The sequence below is a fragment of the Pelobates fuscus genome, chromosome 6 (assembly GCF_036172605.1).
Source record: "Pelobates fuscus isolate aPelFus1 chromosome 6, aPelFus1.pri, whole genome shotgun sequence".
NCBI lineage: Eukaryota > Metazoa > Chordata > Amphibia > Anura > Pelobatidae > Pelobates > Pelobates fuscus.
The window spans coordinates 229926572-229951774 of record NC_086322.1 but is presented as its reverse complement, the minus strand read 5'-3'; the positions used below and the strand labels follow the sequence as shown (position 1 = coordinate 229951774).

General features: G+C 42.5%; 1 protein-coding gene across 2 annotated transcripts in view; it reads left to right on the top strand.

Moving 5' to 3' along the window:
• The first annotated feature begins 4089 nt into the window (after positions 1-4089).
• Positions 4090-25203, top strand: part of BMP2K (BMP2 inducible kinase) — a 157569-nt gene continuing 136455 nt past the window's right edge. For both annotated transcript variants that reach the window (XM_063458811.1, XM_063458809.1), the window contains exon 1: positions 4090-4980. In XM_063458811.1, the coding sequence (XP_063314881.1) occupies positions 4815-4980 (166 nt within the window). In that variant the 5' untranslated portion in view covers positions 4090-4814. The remainder of the gene's footprint in view (positions 4981-25203) is intronic.

Genomic DNA, 25203 nt, shown 5'->3' with positions numbered 1-25203 from the left:
ACCACCAATCTGAAGGGAGAGCGAGAGAGGAGGATTAATATTAGGAGGAGGAAGGACAAGAAGTTCTGTTTTGGAAAGATTGAGTTTCAGAAAGCGGGAGGACATCCAATCAGATATAGAAGAAAGGCAAGAGGTGACACGTTGCAGGACATCAGGAAAGAGGTCCGGGTAAGAGAGATAAATCTGGGTGTCATCAGCATACAGGTGGTATTGGAATCCAAATGAGGTAATAAGTTTGCCAAGAGAGGCAGTGTAAAGAGAAAATAGAAGGAAAGAGCCTTGGGGGACTCCAACTGAGACAGGACGAAGGGTGGAGGTATCATTGGAAAAGGAGACACTGAATGAGCGTTGGGTGAGATAGGAGGAAAACCACGAGAGGACAGAGTCATAGAGACTGAGTGATTGAAGAGTTTTGAGAAGGAGAACATGCTCATCGGTGTCAAAGGCAGCAGAGAGGTCAAGAAGAATTAGTATGGAGTAGTGACCTTTGGATTTAGCTGTGATAATGTCATTAGTGACTTTAATAATGCCTGTCTCAGTAGAGTGGAGGGGAAAAAGCCGGACTGAAGAGGGTCAAGGAGAGAGTTGGAGTTGAGGAAGTAGGCCAGACGGGTAAAGACTAGTCTTTCAAGAAGCTTTGAAGAAAAAGGGAGCAGGGATATAGGACGATAGTTAGAAGGGGAGGATGGGTCAAGACATGATTTTTTAAAGATGGGTACTACAGTAGCATGTTTAAGGGCAGCAGGGACAGTGCCAGAAGAAAGAGAGCAGTTGAAGATGTGTGTTAAGGATGGCACAAGACAAGAGATATCTGATAAGAGAGATCTGATAAGGTGAGATGGGACAGGATCAAGTGGGCAAGTGGTGGGGCAAGAGAAAAGGATAAGCGCAGCCACCTCTTGTTCAGTAGCCTGGGAGAAGGTCGGAAGGGTTGGAGAGGCATGATCCAGGTGTGGTTGAGAAAGTGAGGGCCAGGGTGGTGAGAATTCTTTCCTTAGCTGTTCAATCTTGTCAGTAAAGTAGCATGCAAAACTATCAGCTGTAAGGTTAGTTTGGGGGGTGGCCACAGCAGGGCAAAGAAGAGAGTTAAAGGTATCAAAGAGACTGGGTTTGCAAGAGCATGAGCTAATAAGTGAAGAAAAGTATGACTGTTTGGCAAGGGCAAGGGCTGCGCTGTATGAACGCAATATGAATTTGTAGGGTGGAAAGTCTGACTCGGTGCTCTGATTCCGTTGTCCTTCTGAGGTCCTTCTCTACCAGTGGTATGCCTGTTGTGGAGGAGCCTTTGAGAGAGCTTCAAAAAACATGGATTGGAGTGCAGCAAATTCTCACACAAAAAGCAAACCTGCACAAGAAAAACGCTGATAGGGGTCGAAATGCAGCTCCTGTATATACTGAGGGTGATAGGATGTGGTTGAGCAACAAGAATATCAGATTGCAGACATTTTAAGATACTTAAAAAACTCAATCCTAATGCCTTCCATGTTTCATTGCTCAAATCTTTGTTATGCACACTAAACTTGCCTCAATGCCTTCCTCCATTCCTGTAGATGGACAGGAGGAGTATGAGGTTAAATCCAATTTGAATTCCATGTTTTCTCGTGGTAAACTCCAGCATCTCATTGATTGGAAGGGATATGGCCCTAAAGAGAGGTCCGGTCCGGTCTTTCCATGTTCGTTTTCCTGATAAACCTGGTCCTACACACACAGTGGGCGGTTTTCTGGGAGGTGGTACTGTCAAAATGTTTTACCTCTCTCCAATGTGCCCACGTGGTGCAGCACCCAACGCCAGCTCCGCTCACAGGCGGATTGGCATGTCCTAAGTCGGACGCTGGAATAATTTCTCATGATGTGACGCATGTGCATTGATGTCATTACGGTAATGACGTGGATTTGCATAATTTTCACCAGTCGAGAATGTTTTGGAGGCGTGGCCTTAAACCGAAAAGACTCTCCCATATAAAAAGAAAGGACACCTTTTGCTTTGTTCTTTGCCCTATTGTGGCTCTTACAGTTCCCTCTAGTGATACTTATTATCTCTCAGTGTTTTCTTTGTATATTTGACTCGGCTTGGCTATTCACTATTCTGTTCTCTGGTTTTCTGACTAGGCTTGTATCTTGACTTTTCTACTTTCTAGTATCCTGACCCAGCTAATACTGTATCGCTCTCCTAATTTTTGGCATCCTGATATATTTTGGCTATTATCTGACTTTTTTTTTCTGTCCTACGGTAAGCCCGACCATACTAAGGTTCGGTAATACGTTCATACTGCGTGTTGGGGTTTACGCAACCGTGATCCTGTGTAATACATCCCACCCCTTGACAGTTGCCATTGTAACAATATAATCAATGTTATTCACTTCACCAGTCAGTTGTTTTAATGTTGTGGCTGATCACTGTACACTGCTATTCACACACTAATACTGATACTTTTATTTACCTACCCTCCTTTTAAGTTACCATTGCAACTGGTATCCCTGTGGTCCAGTGGGGTACAAGCCGGCACAGGGATGCAAATTACATTCTTCTTCACTCACGCACGAATGCCATGACATCCATTTATCCCAGCAATGGAATAAAGAGGGGCAGTCATTGCACTGTGTTAAAGGGCCCAGGCTACCATAGACCGCCCTGCTTGACCAGAACCGTTAATATAGTTCTGGCTATCACCCCATGGTGGCCACCCTCTGCATCACCCACAATCACATTCCTCCTTTCTTGTGCCCTAATGCGGGGAATGTATGCCTGTGAATGTGCGGGTGAATTTTAGGAGCTTTATCAATGTGTGAATGTGCGTGGCGCATTTCTATGGAGCAATAGAGTATGAATTTTGAGTGGTGCATTTCCATGGCTCATCACTGTTTAACCCCTTAAGGACACATGACATGTGTGACATGTCATGATTCCTTTTTATTCCAGAAGTTTGGTCCTTAAGGGGTTAAATGTTTGTGGTGTATTTCTGCTGAGTGTACGTTTTTTTTTTTTTTTTTTAACGTGGGGGGTACACAAAGCCTTTCCACCTGTCATGAACTAATTGATCCATCAGGGATTTACATGATGGATCGATTCTCTCGGGCATAGATGAACAATTACTGTATTAGTTTTTCGCAGGTGAAAAGGATTAGTGCACAAGTCTAGTGGGCTACCTAAGTGTTGTGTGCGGAGGCTGCATGTGAGATTGTTTGTGGGCTTGTGTTTGGAGAGGGTTGTTTGTGGTATAACACATGTGTTGATATGGGCTATAATGTTTGGAAAGTATAGTGGCTGTGGTGTGTGGGGATGGGGGTAACACAGTGTGTGTGTGTGGGGGGGGGGGGGGTGTGGATATAGGGGCTTTATTGTGTGGGGAAGTGTGAACAGTGGGCTGTAGTATGTTAAGGTAAAATATAAGCAGTATTGTGTATTCTGTGTGTGTGTTTGTGTGTGTGTGTGTGGGGAGGTTGGGGGGGGGGGGATATAGGGGCTGTATGGTGTAGGGGAGGGGGAATCGAGGGCTTTTTGCATGTTAAGGTGAAATAGGGGCATTATTGGGTGCTGGGGGTGGAAGTGCAAAGGCTTGGCATTGAAAACATTAGGTTTAGGTTTGGCATTGAAAACATTATTTTATTTTAAAACATTTCTATTTTATTTAAAAACACAAAAAAAGCTAAGTACAGTTTATTCTTCCCCCCCCTCTTACTTTTTCTTGGCTCAGGTGGGTTGAGTTGATCCCAGTGGACAGTTACCTGCACCATCAGGTGGTGCAGACTATGCTCAGCGCTCCCTCGGGCCAATGTTCTATTATGATGGTAACCAGGGCAGCGCTCTGACCCGCTGCACGGAGCAGTGCACTTGGTCTGCACCCCGAAGCGCAGACTGCAAGCTCCCTGGCATCAGTCTCAGAGCCCCCGATACATTACCGAGGACCTGAGTCTGCCCCAGCCGGTGCTGCAAGCTATGTGACCGCCTAGCGCCCCTGTTGCCATGGTGCCCTGCCCTATCTCTCCCCCCCTCCCCTCGGTCGGCAATATACTCTGGCTGAGCATACAGTAGCTCTATGCTCCCTGCCTCCCCTCCCTCCCTGGCTGTCAGTTTCCTGGGCGGGCAGGAGGTGGAGCTGTCAGCCGCAGCAAGCAGAAGCAGAAGGAGGTTTTTTGGCCTCTGAATGGATGAACTTCGGATTATCCTCTTCCGTTTCCAGCACTTCAAGAACCCAACAACAACTACTACTACTACTACTACTAGTGACCAGCACGGCGGGCAGGACTGTGAGGAAGTGGGGGGCTCCACGAAGACCCCCGAGCTAGCAAGCACTGAGTGCCAGGGTGACAGATGAGCCCAGTGTGTGAGATACTGTGTTAGTACCCTCAGAGGGTAGAGACCATGGGGCACTGCCTCTGCAGGTCATAGCACTATGTATGCTGCAGCCCTTCTATAAGAACACAAATGTGAGATTTATTATTGTTTTTTTTTAATGCTGTGTGTATATCACTGTTGCTATTGGGGCTCTGGTGCCCAATTACCTGCATTTTCTATATACAGTACTGCATTTGCTGTGTGTGCCATTGCTCTGAGAATGTGCTGCAGCTGCATGTAATTTTTTTTAAGTCAGTTTGTACTGACCTCTTCTATTTTTGTGTGCCTGCTGCTATCTAAAATACCACTGTGATATCAATATCCCCTTCCAGGGAGAAAAGGTACTAACTATCCTCTTGTGACTGGACATATCTGCGGAGAGTGTGGCACAGAGCTGTGAATTTGACAGTCTTTGGTGCCAGCACACTCTGGTTGCTGCTGTTTTCCTTAAAGGTGCTGGTAAGACTTTTTAATCACAATGAAGAAGTTTTCTCGGATGCCCAAGTCAGAAAGCGGCGGAGGTGGTGGTGGATCTAGTCTATGTCCAGGGTCCTCGGGCACTGCTACCAGTGGAGGGGTGACTGTGGGCAGAGGCTTCACCATTGGGCGTTATCAGGTCACTGTGGAAGAACTTGTGGCAGAAGGTAACAATGTTTTCATAAATTACTTTATGTAAGATTAAAGGATTAAAGCTATTTTTTTTTCTGTTTCCATTGTGTTTTGCGAAATAATTGAACATACCAGTGGAAATTTTCATCAGTGTTTAAGTAGTATAGGTTTAATATTTTGTACACAATTATCTGTAACGTGGTACTAAAACATACATATGTTTGATAGTAGTACCATCTGTGCTGACTGCAGACATATGTAGACTGCTGTACACGTCATAAAGTCATATGTTGCTACTTAGTTGGCAGACACACACACACACACATTGCAATGTGGAATAACACCTAGGCCCTTTCCTCAGGTGAGAGAATGCATATTGTTTCCTGAAAACTCTTGTTATGTGTGCGCCAGTTCACTGAGAGCTGGCATGGGTCTAAGGAGTGGACTGCTATACACTTGATCACACCAAATGAAGAAAGAAAAACATTTTATCTCTCTTATGCATCGTTAAAAAGTTTTAAAGTGTAGTCACAAGTTTTCAAGCCTCAAGCTAGGCATCTTGCCAGACTTGTTTATTATATTGAATTAACAGACAACATAGATACAGTTAGCATAATGGTAAGTCTAAGTACTAATAATTTAAACCAAAATCATATTTTAATTATTTACTTTTTTTTTTATTATTTACACCAGTGCCCAAATGTCTGTACCAAAACAGCAACAACAACTTTAAAACTAACCAATAATAATGGCGTAGCTTCTAAAGTTTAGTTACTTATGACAAGACCTTACATTTCAATACTAGAGACATCTCACGGTTGCCCTCCACTGCAGCCTGGAGGATCCCTGACCCTTGCCAGGGCCTAAATTCCACTCGCCAATGGGCAATGGGTTTGTGGAAACTTTGAGCCCTAACATGTAATTTCATTCTTGGGCATACTTTGCCAGGGTTTACAACTTAAGGCCCTCAAGGTCAATGTAAACGTGAAATTATGTATAAAGATTATACAAATTAGTGTATTGAGGATTCAATATATTGATCTCATTGTATTCCTGATAGTATTCAGCCAAACTGTATATTGTTATTAGTTAAATGTGCCTGATACAGTCAACATACAGTGTAAAACATAAATAGTGCTTGTCAATTAAACATATTGCAAACTAACTCTCTGGCACTCACATTGTTGATGTATAGTAAAGTTGAAACCAAATATTACACGTTAAGTGGGCATTGTAAATTGTTGCTGATTGCAATGTTTACAACTGCTCTCTTTAATTCTGGGGTCTTGGCATATTTTTTTTGTGTGTGTGTGTGGGAGTGGGATCGAGCCGCTTTAACATCATGTAGATATGAAAAATTAAAAGTTTTATCCAGGGTTTGAGATTCTCGGACAAGAGTTATGGAACTACTTGCCAGCTGCCTAAAGAAAGCCCAGAAATACGAAATATTTTAGTTATTTTCTTGACTATAACAAAGCTGCCATAACATTATTTATTGCAAAATAGAAGAGGGAACCGCACTCAATTCGCATAAAACAAAGGGTGCTTTTATTAGAATATATAAGCAGGCATGTTTATTAGAACATGTGGGACACTGCGACGTTTCAACCCCAGATCCGGTCTTTGTCAAGACATGGATTTGTAGTATCTAGTTTAAAAATGATATGTCAAAGGTTTGGCTTTCACATTTTTTATGAAAGGGACCCTATAGGCACCCAGACCATTTCACCTCATTGAAGTGGTCTGTGTGAAGTGTCACTGTAACCCTTAACCCTGCAATGTAAAATATTGCAGTTTTACCAAACAGCCAATAGAGGTGCTTTCTGCAGTTCACAGAGCTTGGTTACGTAAAACATAGTTGAATGTCCTCACACCTTGTGTGCTTTCCTATGGTGGACATTAGGTTGCTTCCATCAGCTGACATTGACAGAGGAGGAGCCCGAGCCAGTGCTGAGGGACATTGGTGATGAAATCACATAAGTGTTTAAAGTTTTTTTTTTTTTGCTAACCCTTTACATTGCCAGGGGTTTTTGAGGTGCAGGGCTGTATTTAGTGTGAGGCTAACAAGCCATTTGTGTTGGGTGGCACCCAAACGCCCAGCAGATGCCTTGTTAGACTGGCCACTTTTGCCCCCCCCCGAGGTGGGCGGTGATGGAGCGCTAATCCTTGATCTGCCTTGCAGTGATGCCGGGAGCCGGCGTATTATGTCACTCCGGTCCTGGCATCCCTGTGGGGTGCACGAGGGAGCAAAGGAAGGAGATTACACTGCATACACGCCAGCCAGTATGCATGCCTGGTTCCCAGGGACATCAGCCCCACTGGAACCCAAGAAAATCAACCCCAATGAAACCCAGGGAGATCAGCTTCACTGCACCCCGGGGAGATCAGCTTCACTGGACCCCGGGGAGATCAGCTTCACTGGACCCCGGGGAGAGCAGCCTCACTGGACCCCGGGGAGAGCAGCCTCACTGGACCCCGGGGAGAGCAGCCTCACTGGACCCCGGGAAGAGCAGCCTCACTGGACTCTGGGGAGAGCAGCCTCACTGGACCCCGGGGAGATCAGCCTCACTGGAGCCCAGGGAAATAATTCTCTCCAGCTTTCCCAAAGGTAGGGAGGCTGGGTGGATTTAAATGAACATAAACAAACAATAAAAATTTGTGAAAAAGTGAGTGTGAGTATGTCAGTGTGTTAGTGAGTGAGTTTGTGTCTTATCAGTGCGTGCGTTTGTCAGTGTGTGTGTGCCTGTCAGAGACTGTGTGTGTTGGTTAACCAATGTGTGTGCCAATGACTGTGTATCTGTCAGTGAGTGTATATCAGTTCATGCATCTGTGAAGGTGTGGGTCTTAGTCAAAGGACATGTTGGTCTCAAACAGGATAAGGTGTGGCCTTGACAGGAAGGGGTGGGGCAAATTTAGTTTAGGGGGTGCCCCAGTTTTGTCATGCAAAGGGCAGCCCAAATCCTGAAAAGGCAGTATTTACATGAAAATATTCAGCTGTAGTTCTGGTGACTATAGTGTCCCTTTAAAAGATGTTAACGCCTGATATTGTAAACTTTATTTTGTTTTAATAATCTTCACTTTAAGTTTGATTTAAAACACATGGGTGATTTTGAAAAGCCAGAAAAAGTCTTTACATTAGGTTATTTAAAGAAAGTTTTAGCTGAACTTGATGGACGCATGTCTCTTATCAGCTGTGTAACTATGTAGCTGAGGAAATGAAGCAGATGAACTGTGACGCAATATATTTGCGCTATATAAATGTTATTGTAGTTGTGAGAAATAAAGTGAATACATTGCTTCTACATTTTACGCTTAAGACTTTTCACTCCTCGAGGGTACTTTTTAGTGTTTTTTTTGTGTTGTGAATCTTGGGACAGTTTTGCAGGGCATTGATAAAAGTGAATAAAATGGTATAATAAAAGAAAAATCATGAAAGATTTTACACGAGTCCTTTAAGTAGTGTCTCTGGCCTGAATGAATCCTCAAGGGAATTTCAATGGTTCCCAGTATGCCTGTGAACAACACAGACTTTATTACATTACCTCATGGTTATTAGGTTAATCTTAAATGGCTATGGACTTCTTAATATTATTATAAAATCGAGAACGGCTTCTGCTAGCAGTATTTTATATTGTGCGATAGAAAGCACTGTAATGATTAATTTTGTTACTTGTAGCAGGCATTAGGACTAATGATACAACAAATGTATTTTCCTTCTGGTCTTGTCATTTTCCAGTATTCGGCTTTTTGTCATGATATCTTCAGCTCTCTACTTTGTTGGAAACAAGTAGAAAGTATTTGTCTTCAGTTTTATAAATAAGCACAGAGATTATTATTAAAAAAGCTAAACCGACTGAAAAGTGAACTGATGATATTTGCACAGGCATGTCTGTCAAACTGTGCAGGGGGTGTCTACATTTTTCAGCAATAGATTTTTTATTTTATTTTTTACCTTCCAATTGTTTGTCCTCATTTATAAACCTTTCTAATGTAATCGTCTGTTTCTAAATTACGGTAGTTATATGCCGATGATCTATTTTATAACTCCATGTTCGATATGTGATTTCTGTCATTTTTACACTGGCCTCTGCATTGGAATTGTATACTGCATCACATAGATGATCCTACAGGATATTGAACCATTGTCTACGTACCTATTTACATCCTGCTCAAAGAGGTTTTAAATTTACTCCTGGTGTGAAAGACATTATGTACTGAAAGAATTAAAGCAACACTGTTCTCTGCAAACCTCTTTTACAAAATCAGTTTAAAAGAATAATGCAAATAGATTGTTTCAGGATGGAGATTGCCATTATTTAAAGTGGCACGGGGTTTTCATTTTTCTTTCTCTTTTTTTTCATTATGCCCCTTGTAGCTTAATGATTATGTTACATTTCTTGTTACTTGTTTCTTCCTTGCGCCAGATCTCAATATCTGGGTGCTGCCATTTTGTTCTCCTTTCTCTGTGATGTTTGCAGTTTCCCTTCTATGGGATCATTTTGACTGATGGATTGTGAGAATTTTAGCTAACAAACTGAAAATGAACTTTGCTTAAAGGGACACTCCAGACCTTTGAAGCACTTTGGTTATTGGACAGCCAATGAAAGTATGGGTTGGGTTAGCAGGGGGAAGACTTGCAAATTCTTCAGACAAGATCTGCAGCTTTTGCAAGCAGTTTGTAGATACCACCAATGTAAAAATGTATAATTAAATGCATGCATATTATTGAGGGGTATATTTACTAAACTGATTTTTATATATTTTTTTCAAATGTTATTTGTGCAGTAGAGTGTTCTTTTAACCCCTTAAGGACCAAACTTCTGGAATAAAATGGAATAATGACGTGTCACACATGTCATGTGTCCTTAAGGGGTTAAGGGGTTAAAGGAATACTATAGTGTCAGGAATACAAACAATTTTGCGCATGCGTGGAAAAATGCCATGCTGCGTCAATCAACATCTCCTCCTAGAGATGCATTGAATCAATGCATCTCTATGAGGAATGTTCAGCGCATCAGTGATGAGCGTAGAGATGATGATTGTCAGTGCTGCACACTGCAGCACTGGACTAGGAAGCACCACTAGTGGCCATCTGAGTGACTGCCACTAGAGGAGTACCCAGGCAGAAATTTAAATACTGCCTTTTCTTTAAAAAGGAAGTGTTTACAGTGCTCAGTATCCAGGGACAGGGTTTAGACACCAGAACCAGGGGGGTGGGGGGGGGGGGGGTTAATATGTAGAAATAGAGGGACAAAAAAAATTATCTTTTGCACTGCCTCCATGACAGTTACTGATATAAGAAAAACAAGGTTACAGAGAACATGTGATTTTCCAGGTTTTCATTGTGCAGTTTTCTTTTCTGTTTATCAATAAAACAAACCGCTGAACAGATTTAAAAATAGTTTGCATTGTTTATACAGATTTTAAAATTATGCACCTAGTCGAATGTATGTACCCGAAGTGTACTTGAGATCTATATTTTTGAATATAAAGATAGAGAAATGTGTCTCATTTGACTTAAAAATTCACTAACCATTATAAATAGTGGACATTTCTTAAATGTAATTGATTTTCCATTGAAGATGATTTGGCAATTTTGAGACTTCCTCATTCCCATTTTAAGGGGCTACATGTGCTTAAGATAATTTAATACATAGCGTTTCTTGCTCGTGATTCTCTTTTATGATTATCTCACGAATAATCAAATTTGTCACTTGTAGGGTCTGCATTTTTTTTGCATAGATCCACAAGGACCATTTGCATAGTGCTTGATAGAAAGAAAATTGTAGAAAGGGAGATATGCTTATCTGAAGCTCTCCTCTGTTTCTGCTGCCATGTTCCTGCACTTCTTTTTCTTTGGCTCCTTCGAGCCTCACCAGCCAGAAGCCCCTTCAGTTGTATACTAAACAGGGCTAAATAAAACATTATACAATAGATCTCTTGCACATACGCAGTAAGATTACATCACTCATGATGGTTGATTGAAATGGCAAGATATGTCTGTGGAGACCCATCCATTGCCACATTTTGCCTTTATTCAACAAAGTACCTAATTTTTCCCTTGTATCTTTTGATTGCATTCGAATTTCAGTGAGATTCCAATGCAAATAGGCATTTTTCATATAGTTCTATATTTATGGGAAACTCAAGTGACAGTGCTGCTTTAATGCAAGTCAGATTACTGACCAGCAGAAAATGTAGAAAAAAAAATATCATCAGAATGTACTGTAACACTGCCTTATTTTTAGGTTAACACAGTCCCAAACGCTCTTTGCCCAGCTCTGACTACATCGACGTGCAATTCAAGGCCAGCTGAGACAAACATTCTTTCACAACACCATAAAGGGAGATACTCCAGATCATTATAAAATATCTAAGATCTCCTTTTTTTTGACTGATAATAAAAAGAAAGGTCACATACTACATACTACGTACTACAAGAGAAGGACACAGGTTGGACCCCTGTCTGCTTTCACTTTCAAGCAAATGGGCCTTTTTGGGACAGAAGAATTAGAGTAACAAAAACGAAGTAGTATTCTAAAATTTATTTTGGAAATGTCACTTCAAATAATGAGCAGACAACAAGGTGTCCACGGCACGAAGGGTGCAGATAGATAACCAGAATGTAAATCGCTCATCCCATCCTGCTTTCCTTTCTCTGTACCCTCGCCAACCAACCCCCCCGAACTTGGTTATGTAAATCCATCTGTGTGTTAACACCACCTTGACAAATGTAAGATGAGTACTGTATTCGATATTGCACCCTATCCCCCTCCCTCTTCCTTTTTGTACCCCACCCCAACCCTAAAACCAAACGATTACAAAAATTGATATAATCATAGAATTTACTTGTATACAAACAACATACGCTGAAACCAAAGACAAAATACCTGCATTCCTGCTCAAATTGTTTGATTGTCACTATAAGTACATGTATGTTATGCGAAGATTGTATCACAAACCTTAACCCCCATTTTTAATTTCTGTACCCCTTCCCCATAAAACAAAATCTTTCAAAATAAAGAATTTATAAAAAAAATAATGAGCAGACAAGGGGCCATGCTTATGACATTCTCTGGCTCCAACATATAGTCTAGTTCAGAGGTGGGCAACCTTGAACCTCCAGATGTTTTGCACTATACCTCCCATGATGCTTTGTCAGTATTATGGCTGTAAGAGCATTATAGGAGATATAGTCCATAACATCTGGAGTGCCAAAGGTTGACTTTATTGATGTTGACTTTTATATTTTTAAAAAAAAAGTTTTTTTACATTTTTATTTTTTTTATTTTTTTATTCTTTATTTTGGTGTGCATGGTGATTAGTACATACACGCTCTTGGTGCCCCAACAGCAATCCTCGAGCATTTAGTCCAGCATTACATTAGGAGCAGTAGGGTAACGAGCACATTTTTATATATTAACAGATTCATAACAGGAACATTCTATCAGATTGCGTATAGGGTATGGTTAGTGGCCATTTAGTCACAAGCACTTACTGCCATGTTGTCTGAGATACGTAAGCATTTTGTGGTGGCTGGAGTAAGTAGTATGGTTCATTTAACCGCTATTGCCTCTCATGATGGGTCTGCCATACCTTCGTGTACTTAAGCGTGGAATACATGAACTTTGCCGATGAACCCTCTTATATAAACTTGTCTGAGTATATATGCGTGTATACATTATACCAAGTAGTTAAGTTCTGCTGAACCACCTAATGTGGACTTTTGTAAGATTAACGTCGATGGAAATACCAAAGCTTTTTGCAGACAGTGCCTGGAGCTATTTTTAAGAAATATAATTTTATTTTATTTTTTTATTGAAGTATTTATACAGAAATGGGTTATTAAGCAGGGCTTGCAGGTCCATGTCACTCCAGCAAAGATCACAAGAAACATTGGTAGTGTATAATCAGCCTGGAGCTATTTTATGGTTGGGTGTATTGATGTAGTAGGAATTCAAATGACATCTGGTAACTCACTGTTATGTATTTTTCTGAGGCTCAAGGATAACAATTTGATAAATAACTCTAATATGAAGTCACTTTGAGCAAGGGAATTCCTTCGCCGTAACCTTGGGTAATATACACATTTTCTCATTTGTTTTCAAATACTTACTAGAGGGAATTCTATTGTTCATAAAATACTACTCGTTTACTTTTTCTGTTTCCTGTATTGTAATCACGTTACTAACTTCTATCCCTGACAGCGTCCCTGTTAATGTAACAATAATTGAATTCCCTGGGGGGAAAAAATAAATATATTTTTTGTGTTTTTATGATGTTTTGCATAGTCCGTTGTGAATAGGAGATATGAACAGTGTGAGTTGACTAAAGGCTGCTGCTACCTGTAAGGATGTTATGTTGAACCTGTGCAAACACCAGAACCTAATGCTATTTATTAGATGAGACATAGCTTTGCCTTTACTGAAAACACGTTACTCAATTGGTTAATGTAAATAATTGTGCAATGCTTAAAGTATTACTATGTGAGTTGCAATGTCTTCAAGGTTCAGTGGTGCACAAGGTTCCTTATAGGGTGTGTATTTACTGTTTAATCATACATGCATGAATTCAGACATTATGATGTCAGTATAGTAAGCTATTTTTTGCAAAAGACAGCATTTACAGCTAACTCAGTCTCTTGTCAAGGACTCACGGCCTTAAACTGCATCAGAAACATCTGTGCCACTGGTACATTCTGCTAGGATTGCATTGGGAGTTTGTTCATCCTCGATTGCAAGGCATGCACATTCTGTCTGTAGTTATGTTTGTGTGCTCATATGTGACTGCGGTTGATTTCTATGGTAGAGCCATGAATGTGCTTTGCTTCTTCTAAAAGTTTTAGTGAAAAATTAGGGATTGGTTGACTTCTCCCAGTTGCTGCCTGATTTTGGGAAACATCAACAGAGGTGGGTTGAAGTTTAGAGAGGCTTCTTTTATTATCAATAATGCCTGCTGTAGTTGTTTTGATGCCAGGAATACCTTGGCCATGTTCTCCAGTAATTGTAAAAACCATTTAGCAATGCTATGTACCCTTATCTAGGTCCACACTGGGCTTTTGGTGGTCCATCAAATTATTTCCGGCTTCTGCAGAGCTGGGTCATCACCATTCATTACACAGAATGTCAGTCTTTGGCTAAGAACGGCCCGTTGTTACTCTGAACCAATCACTGACATTCTGTGCAATGAAAGATGCACAAAATTGACATTAGCTTTTCTGGGCTGGATGATGACGCTGCTCAAAGTCGAGTAACATCTCCGACTGCAGAATAGTTTAACTCTGTATGTGCAGCATGCAAATCTCTCAAGTGGTTATGGTGCTTGCAGTAGCTCTTTGAACGCATAGCAATAAATGTCCTTTTTGGACAACATGAACTTACTATGGGGGGAATTTAAAAGTTTAAAGGTAATTAAAAAAACAAAAACAAAGCCTCGATATCATAAGCTTCTGAAATGATTCAATAATGTTACAAAAATTCCCATAGACTTTAGTGGTGACTTCTGTTGACAAATCATTTGGAAAGTTTTTGCGACAGCATTGACTCATTTGGAATCAAGGCCAAAGTTTAATTGTTTTTAATAAATAACTATAAAAGATAACCTCGTTACCAATATTTATTCCCACTAGGACTAATCCATTTAGTTCTTTGCATCCATTACTCCTTTTTTAAAATTGCATTTTAAAGAGAATGTGTTGAGTCAGAAAATTAATGTAAAAAGTATAATCTATGGTTTATGTTTCAAGCATGTTTTTTCCTATTCATGATATACCCTGTAATTTAATTCCCATTTGCCTTTTCTACCCACCCACATAGTGTTAGATTTAATGTCTGGAAGCGCTGTATCAATCATCCGTATAGTGGAAATGTAGAGTGAATGTAGGCTGTGGGGTATAAAATACCCTCTTGCTTTTCAACCCAATTGTCAATTTTCTTGTATATGATTCCTACTACATTTTTTTTTCTTATGCATGATTGTACGTTAGCATGACTTTTTGTTATGAGCATAATATTGTTGTGCAGACTCATTTGTTCAGGTTCCATAAATTTAGCAATTATTGTGAGTTTGGTAGGTTGGTTGTTTGAGTGAGACTTTGGTTAGTAAGCTATAGGTGGGAGTATGGCTAGTTAAGATTGTGGTTTTTTTTTATTTTAAAAAGAGTAGGGGCCATGTTATACATTTCTTATACCTTGTATGTTATTGTTAAAGGAACACTCCAAGCACAATAGCCAATGCATTGTTCTGTAGTAGTTATGGTGCTTCAAGTGTTCCTTTAACCCCTTAAGGACCAAACTTCTGGAATAAAAGGGAATCATGACATGTCACACATGTAATGTGTCCTTAAAGGGTTAAAGTATCATTTTTTCCAGTAATCACTGTCACACATTTCCTTACTTGTAAATGCTATTAAAGGACCACTCTAGTGCCAGGAAAACATACTCGTTTTCCTGGCACTAGAGTACCCTGAGGGTGCCCCCACCCTCAGGGACCCCCTCCCGCCGGGCTCTGGAGAGAGGAAGGGGTTAAACTTACCTCTTTTTCCAGCGCCGGGCGGGGAGCTTTCCTCCTCCTCTCCATCTTGATCGCGACGTCATCGGCTGAATGCGCATGCGCGGCAGGAGCCGCGCTCGCATTCAGCCGGTCGCATAGGAAAGCATTTACAATGCTTTCCTATGAACGCTTGCGTGCTCTCACTGTGATTTTCACAGTGAGAAGCACGCAAGCGCCTCTAGCGGCTGTCAATGAGACAGCCACTAGAGGATTTGGAGGCTGGATTAATCCTCATTATAAACATAGCAGTTTCTCTGAAACTGCTATGTTTATAAAAAAAAGGGTTAATCCTAGAGGTACCTGGCACCCAGACCACTTCATTAAGCTGAAGTCGTCTGGGTGCCTAGAGTGGTCCTTTAAAGAAACAAACATGTATTCCTGACACTATAGGACTGAAAACAACGTTTAGGGACCAGCCCCCTGTTAAAAGGGTAGTTTACTCACCTTTTTCCAGCACCGACCAGGTCTTGTCACAGCTGTCCCTGCCCATGCTCTGCTTCCTTGGCTGAGATTATACATTTAGGAAAGCATTGGGAGGATTTTGTGCATGTGGCAATCAGCATCTCCTCATAGAGATGCATTGGATCAATGAATCTCTATGAGGAACGTCCTCTGCATGGAGACATTGAATGTCAGTTCTGCGGATTGTGCAATACTGACTCAGGAAGCATCTTTATTGGCTGTCTGAGTGACTGCCACTTGAAGTGTTCGTTACTAGGTAGTAAAATAAACACCACCTTTTTGTTGAAAAGGCAGTGTTTTTATATTAAAAAAAAAAAAAACTTGCAGGGTCATACTATAGACACCAGAGCAGCTACATTAAGCTGTAGTTGTTATGGTGACTATAGTATCCATTTAAGAGATTACTGTGGTGAAGAATGTAGTGGAGACAATCTAAACACTCTTACTTTTAAAGTGCTTATATAACATATGGTCCGCAAAACCTCATCTGGTGGTTGTGGGTGATGTCTTGCCTGCGTAGGTATCAGCTGCGAAATGTACATTTGGGGATTGACTATTTCTTACAAAGTGATGTACACTGGGCGTTAATTTAATTCTATGTATGTTCTAGCTGTGCCAGGAGAGTCAAGCATAGAATGGAAATAAAAAGTAAAAACATTCCTAAATAGACAATAATAGAGGGCAGGAAGTGAATGAAAGCAAAATAAATCCTAGCTCATCCCGTACGAGCTGTAAAACAATAGCATATATATCTGTTGTGAATGTTAAAAATTAATCTGGACACGCAAAAATAGGATGTCAACTTTTAAAAAAATTTGTAGGAAGGCTGTTCGTTTACTCGACATCAGCAGTTTAAAAGCATTTCATAATGTAGACGTCAAAAGTTTCCAACAGGAACACCCCGTTTCCTTTTAAGCTTTGTGTTTGAATAACTGATTGGTGTGTAATACTTTATGGACACATCGAGGCATAGCCTGCCTTAACAATTAAAGGAAAAGTATTTTATACTATTAATTACGCTTATGATATCACCTGTTGTTTCTGTTTATCTTAGCTTGTTTGTTGGTTTTGTATCTTTATATAAAGTGCTATTGAATATGTATTACTGAATAAACAATAAAAGGAAAGGAACATCATAGCATTAGGAATACAAACCTGTATTCCTAATGCTATTGTGCCCTTGTCCCTGGTTATATATAGGTCCACCCTTTAAAAGTTTTACTTACCTTTTTACAGAGTCGTAGCTCCCTCGGTTATGCTCACCTCTCTGCCTCCCGCGATGCCAGAGAAGAGACATGGCCTCCTCTGGCGATGGTCCAATCCAGTGCTCCTCTTAGAGGACCATTGGGGACCTTATGCCCATGTGAAGCAGGTGTCCAAGCTTTCCCATATAAAAGCATTTTATTCGGTACTTTCTTATAAGCATCTGTGTCACGTGACTGAGTTTTAGAGGTTGCGGAACTGTTCACCTTTTGCAATAGACCTATACATTTTTTTACCCATGTAGACTTAAAGGGACACTATAGTCGCCAGAAGAGCTACTGCTTATTGTAGTTATTCTGGTGTCGATGGCCTGTTCCAGCAGGCATTTTAATGTAAACACTACCTTCAGAAAAGGCAGTGTTTGCATTATTGCCTAGTAACACCTGTAGTGCTGACTACTGCAGCTTGGCGTTTTGCCACTCATGTGTAATAGCCTCATGGGAAAGCATTGGATTGACTGAGATTGTCAATTTTGATGATCTCAGTCAAGGAGGCGGAACAGGATGGGAGCTGAAATAAGTGAGTAAAATCAAATTTTACATTGGTTACAGGGAGGCCTGCCACCTGAATAGTGTTATTACAGCTATCGTGACAGGAAAACATGTTTGTATTTCTGTCACTGTAGTATTCCTTTAATTCATTGGATGTGAGTGTCTGTTGAGGCTCTCAAACAATGAATTAGGTAAACAATTGACTAGAATTTTGTTCGCTAAAATGGAAGGAAAACTTGTGTCTAAGCAAATTCAAAAAGGTTTGGCAGGCTTTGGGTGTCTGGGCTAATGTACTGTTGGATGGTGCCAAGGGGCTCCTACCACCATAACCAGTGGCCTGTAGTGCTTGGAGTGCCCCTTTAACTTTTTTTTTAATGTTACAATATAGTCACTAGAAATAATACCGCTCATTGTATTTGTCCTGGTCAGTACGTGCAGGCATTTTGCAGTACACACTGTCTTTTAAGGGGAAAGGCAGTGTTTACATTACAGCCTAGGGATACCTTCAGTGACCACACCTTAGATGGCTACTAGAGTTGCTTCCTGGGTCAGTGCTGCACAGTGTGCAGCAGTGCCGTTCGCTGTCTCCACCATCTACATGGAGACACTGAACTTTACTCATAGATGCATTGATTCTATGAGGAGATACTGATTGGCCAGAGCTGTGTTTGGCTCGTGCTGTCTCTGCCCCTGATCTGCCTCCTTGACAAGCTCAGCCAGTCCTATGGGAAAGCATTGTGATTGGCTGAGATCACCACTTTTGATAATATCAGCCAAAGAGGCAGTTCAGGGGCAGAACCTTTGGCAGCAGGCTTGAATGAAAGTAAGATTTTACTATATTTAGGGGTGTGGGGGTGGTGAGGGAATAGGGCAGGGGGCTATATAGTGTAACACTATAGGATCAGGAATGCATGTTTGTGTTCCTGACCCTATGGTGTTCCTTTAAAAAAAACAAAAAAAAAACTATGATTTAAATTAGGAATCAAACTTAAACTGCAACACAAAAATAGTCACAATTGTAAATTATATATATAGTGCACTGCCAACCAGAAGGATTATATAAATAGCTGCAAAGTTTTTGACAATGTTTGTCTAGGTGCCAAACAGACCTACGTAGTACCTGAATTTTGTAGGAATGAGGGATACGTTGAAGCTATAGTTTGATATTCATCAGTGTTGATATTCCCAGTAGTAATAACTCTGCTTTTTAATTTTCAAGCATTTTGAAAGCATTATAATAGATCTTGCTGTGTCTAAGTATTTTGAAACATGAACCATACTAAGAGCAGCACAGAAATCCTAATATGAAGAGATTTTTTTTTCTAGTAGTCATATTTGTAAAGACACAAAATCCTCTCCCTTGTCCCATAGTGTTCTCCCCCCCTCCGTTGTTCCAGTGTTCCTTATCACCCATTCCCCTCCCCTGTCCCATAGTGTCCCCCCCTCCTCTCCCATAGTGTTCCTTATCACCTACTCCCCTCCCTTGTCCCATAATGTTCCTTATCACCCACTCCCCTGCCCTGTCCAATAGTGCCCCCCCCTCTCCCATAGTGTTCCTTATCACCCACTCCCCTCCCCCGTCCAATAGTGTTCTCCCCTCCTCCTCTCCCATGGTGTTTCTTATCACCCACTCCCCTCGCCTGTCCCATAGTGTTCCTTATTATTATTTTATTTTATTATCACCCACTCCCCTCCCCTGTCCCATAGTGTTTCCCCCCCCTCCTCTCCCTGTAGCGGTACTTACCTTATCCGGGGGCCGGACGCGGTCCTCTCTTCAAGCCGCGCGCGGTCCTGCGGCTGCATGAGCCGCGCGCGGCTCGTCCGACTGTTCTGACAGGAGGGCGGGCAGTGACCGCGAGAAGCGGTCACGTGTCCCGCCTGCAGCTAAGAGCGCGCCGCGAATCTCGGGCGCGCTCTTAAAGAGACAGTGGGAGCCTAAATTGCAAAAAGGCTCCCATTGGCTCCTGTCATGCCAATCACCCCATACACTTACCTGTTGGGGGAGTGGAAGTGACAGGAGCCAATCACATTAGTTTGAAGGCTACTTATACTTACCCTTTTCCCTTAGTTCCTTGCCCTATCGTGGTTTCTGCTACAGTTCCCTTTAGTGCTTGTTGTGTTCAGTTGTGTTTCTCCGTATTTGACCTTGGCTTTGTATTCTGACTTCGTTTTCGCTTTATCCTATTCTGTACTGTTTGCCGGCTTGCTGATTCCTGTGTACCAGTCCCCGGCTAGTTTTCGTTTACGCTGTCTCTTTGTGCCCTTGACCTCGGATCGTTCCTGACTCTGTCTTATCCTATTACGTCGAGTCCGGCCACTCTAAGGTCCGGTAGACGTATCTCTCCTCTGTACTGTCATCTGTTAGGGCTGGATCCTGCGTGTAGGGGTATATACTCGTTACATTACGATAGGGCCATGGACCCCGCAGATTTAGCTCAACAGATGGCGACCCATGAGGCTAGATTTGTAGAGCAGGATCACCGTATGGATCAAATAGCTCAGGCTCTCCAGACGCTCTTAGCTAGAACCATTCCAGCAACCGCACCTAACCCTCCTGCACCCCTGCTTCCTGAAGTATCGACTATGCCTAACGCTACAGCACATTTAACGCCTCCTCCTAGGTATGGAGGGGATTCTAAGACATGCAGAGGGTTCATTAACCAAATAGAGTTTCATTTTGAAATGTATCCACGTTCATTTCCCACAGAGAGGTCTAAAGTTGGGTTCTTTATGCACCAACTTACCGACAAAGCACTTGAATGGGCAAACCCTATTTGGGAGGCTAATGGACCTATGGTGCATAACTTTCACAGTTTCCTAACAGCTTTTCGCAGAACTTTTGATACTATGAAAAGGTCTAAGAATGCCGCTAGAGCATTAATGAGGGTTAAACAGGGTTCTAGGTCTGTGGCTGATTACGCTATACAGTTTCGTACCCTTGCCTCACAGGTCGATTGGACCAATAATGGGTTAACTACGGCCTTCATGGAAGGTTTATCAGACTCTATATTGGATGAGGTAGCAGCTAAGGAGCTTCCTATTGCCTTAGAGGACCTTATTGACTACCTCATCGATATAGATAATAGGATTCGTGACAGGCTCTATACTAAGAACAGGAATAGACGTTTTGTTACACCTATTCAACCCAGAGTTAATATACCGGAGAGTGTTAAAGTACCTGAAGAGGAACCTATGCAATTAGGGGTTGCCAAACTCTCAGATACTGAGAAATTACATAGGAGAAGGGAGGGACTCTGCCTATATTGTGGTAAGAGAGACCATATGGTAAAGGAGTGTCCTCTGCTCCCGGAAAACTCTCGCACCTAAGACCTTATAGGGGACTGGCCTTGGGTGTGATTTCTAAGTCTCCTACATTGCCTCCTAACCGACTGCTTCTCCCTGTTTCTTTACATATGGGAGAGAGTTGTATAGTTGAAAACATAGACGCCCTGGTTGATTCTGGGGCAGCCGAGAACTTTATAGACTCTGGTTTTGTAAAGAGAAACAATATTCCCATCAGAGAGAAGGAGATACCCTTGGCCGTTGAGGCCATAGATGGTAGACCATTGATATCTCCAGTTGTTACTCACGAGACTGCACCGCTACACATGTACACAGGGGTTCTACACTATGAAACCATTCGGTTCCAGGTCATCACCTCTCCCTCTTCACAGTTGGTGTTAGGGTATCCATGGTTACGTGCCCACAATCCCATTTTTGACTGGGAGACAGGGCAGATAAAATCATGGAGTGAAGCCTGCCATGAGTCATGTACTATTGAAGTCACGCCTGTGAATTCTATTAACGTTCCTACTGTTCCTCCTTTATCTACGACTATACCCTCTCAGTATTTAACTTTAAAGACTGTCTTTGATAAAAGAGAGGCTGACAAATTACCGCCTCACAGACCCTACGATTGTGCTATTGATTTGTTGCCTGGTACTATACCTCCTAAGGGCAGGGTGTACCCCCTATCGGTTCAAGAAAACCGTGTCATGGAGGAGTACATTAAAGAGTCATTAGACAAGGGATTTATTAGAAGATCCTCTTCTCCGGCTGGAGCGGGGTTCTTCTTTGTATCAAAGAAAGAAGGTGATTTAAGACCTTGCATTGATTATAGAGGTCTTAACAAGATCACCATCAAAAATGCTTACCCTATACCTCTAATAACAGAATTGTTTGACAGGCTCAAACATGCTACGGTATTCACCAAATTAGATCTTAGAGGAGCATACAATTTGATACGTATTAAAAAGGACCACGAATGGAAGACAGCCTTTAACACTCGGTCAGGTCATTATGAGTATACCGTCATGCCATTTGGGCTTTGCAATGCCCCAGCAGTGTTCCAAGAATTTATTAATGATGTCTTAAGGGATTTTATTCACTCATTTGTTATTGTGTACTTGGATGACATTTTAATATATTCTACAGACATTCACGCTCATCACAGACATGTTACAACAGTTCTGAAGACCCTTCTTGCTAATGGTCTTTATTGCAAATTAGAAAAATGTCTATTCGACCAGTCCGAGGTCCAGTTTTTAGGGTATTTGATTTCCGCCGAGGGTTTTCGGATGGATCCCCAGAAGCTCGCTGCAGTCATAGAATGGCCTCTGCCGCAAGGTCTGAAAGCCATCCAGCGTTTTCTGGGGTTCTCTAATTATTATAGACGTTTTATCAAAGGTTTTTCGTCTATAGTAGCGCCTATAACTCGTATGACTAAAAAGGATGGCAATACACGTGTCTGGTCTACTGAGGCACTTCAGGCTTTTGACTTTCTTAAGACTACGTTCGCCTCTGCCCCTATTTTACAGCATCCTGTCCCCTCATTGCCATATATACTTGAGGTTGATGCTTCCGATATAGGGGTAGGTGCTGTCTTATCCCAAAGAGAGTCTCCTGACAAGCCATTGCATCCTTGTGGCTTCTTTTCTAAACAAATGTCCAAGGCAGAGAGGAATTATGATGTGGGTAATCGCGAACTCCTTGCTATCATTTTAGCACTCAAAGAATGGAGACATTTGCTAGAAGGAACTAAGGATCCTATTCTCATATTTACAGATCATAAGAACCTATCCTACCTTAGCGAAGCTAAAAGATTGTCTTCAAGGCAGGCTAGGTGGTCACTGTTCTTGTCTCATTTTAATTATATAATCACCTATAGGCCAGGTGACCGGAACACTAAAGCGGACGCTCTGTCCAGACAATTCGAGACTATTGACAAACAGGAGATTGATGTCACTCCTGTCATTCCCCCAGACAGGATAATAGCAACTACTATATTGTCTATTTCCTCGTCCCTCTTGCAGGCCATACAAGCGAAACAAGGCATGGCACCCAGCGAGAGGCCTAATGATAAATTGTTCGTTGACATTCCCGAGAGACGGGATATTCTGTCACTTTATCACGATACTAAGACTGCTGGACATCCTGGTATTTCCAAAACAGTGTCAGCCGTTTCTCGGTATTTCTGGTGGGATACCTTACGTAAGGATGTTACTGACTATATAAGTGCTTGTACTACTTGTGCATGTATGAAAACCTCTCGTAGAGTTCCTTGTGGGCTGTTGCATCCGTTGCCCGTTCCCGAGAGACCTTGGTCTAATCTATCAATGGATTTTATTGTTGAATTACCCCCTTCGAATGGTAACACAGTCATCCTAATGATAGTAGATCGGTTTTCCAAAATGGCTCACTTTGTGTCTCTTCGCAAGTTGCCCACTTCCAAGGAATTGGCTCTTATCTTCGCTAGAGAAGTGTTTCGATTACATGGTATTCCCTTATCTATTGTATCCGATAGGGGTAGCCAATTTATTTCCAGGTTCTGGAAAGCCTTTTGTTCGGAGATGGGTATTTCCCTCTCATTTTCTTCCGCTTACCATCCCCAGTCTAATGGAGCTGCTGAACGTGCCAACCAGTCTCTAGAGCAGTACCTCCGTTGTTTTGTGTCTCACCATCAGGACAATTGGTCTGACCTGCTTCCTTGGGCTGAATTTGCTCGGAATAATGCCACTCATGATTCTTCCGGCAAAAGCCCTTTTTACGTTGTCTATGGCCAGCATCCCGTTGTTCTTCCGGCTGCATTCTCCTCTCAGGGCATGCCAGTTCTGGATGAGCATTTGGCTGGTTTGCGTAATACTTGGGAGCAGGTTCAGCGTTCTTTGGTGGACTCTGCTGCCCGCCAGAAGGCTCAGGCTGACAAGCATCGCAGAGCGGCTCCTTCCTATGTTGTGGGGGACAGGGTTTTGCTTTCCACACGGAATATTCGCCTCCGGGTGCCTTCTATGAAATTGGCTCCCCGCTTCATTGGTCCTTATCGCATTATACATAAGGTTAATCCCGTTTCTTATGCCTTGGGTCTGCCTAAGAATCTGCGTATACCCAATGTATTTCACACCTCTTTGTTGAAGCCTTACGTACACAACCGCTATACCCGGCATACTCCCCCTCCCCCTCCTGTCTCTGTGGAGGGTCATGAGGAGTTCGAAGTATCTGCTGTTATTGACTCTCGTTTTCTTAGGGGTCGGCTTCAGTACTTGGTACATTGGAAGGGTTATGGGCCTGAGGAGCGCAGTTGGATTTCTGCGGACGCTGTTCATGCTCCCCGCCTTGTACGTTCTTTCCATTCGCGTTTTCCTGCCAGGCCTGGTCCTGCCCGCCCGGAGGGCGTGTCCTCAGGGGGGGGTACTGTAGCGGTACTTACCTTATCCGGGGGCCGGACGCGGTCCTCTCTTCAAGCCGCGCGCGGTCCTGCGGCTGCACGAGCCGCGTGCGGCTCGTCCGACTGTTCTGACAGGAGGGCGGGCAGTGACCGCGAGAAGCGGTCACGTGTCCCGCCTGCAGCTAAGAGCGCGCCGCGAATCTCGGGCGCGCTCTTAAAGAGACAGTGGGAGCCTAAATTGCAAAAAGGCTCCCATTGGCTCCTGTCATGCCAATCACCCCATACACTTACCTGTTGGGGGAGTGGAAGTGACAGGAGCCAATCACATTAGTTTGAAGGCTACTTATACTTACCCTTTTCCCTTAGTTCCTTGCCCTATCGTGGTTTCTGCTACAGTTCCCTTTAGTGCTTGTTGTGTTCAGTTGTGTTTCTCCGTATTTGACCTTGGCTTTGTATTCTGACTTCGTTTTCGCTTTATCCTATTCTGTACTGTTTGCCGGCTTGCTGATTCCTGTGTACCAGTCCCCGGCTAGTTTTCGTTTACGCTGTCTCTTTGTGCCCTTGACCTCGGATCGTTCCTGACTCTGTCTTATCCTATTACGTCGAGTCCGGCCACTCTAAGGTCCGGTAGACGTATCTCTCCTCTGTACTGTCATCTGTTAGGGCTGGATCCTGCGTGTAGGGGTATATACTCGTTACACTCCCATAGTGTTCCTTATCACCTACTCCCCTCCCTTGTCCCATAGTGTTCCTTATCACCCACTCCCCTCCCCTGTCCCATAGTGTTCTCCCCCCCATAGTGTTCCTCATCACCTACTCCCCTCCCC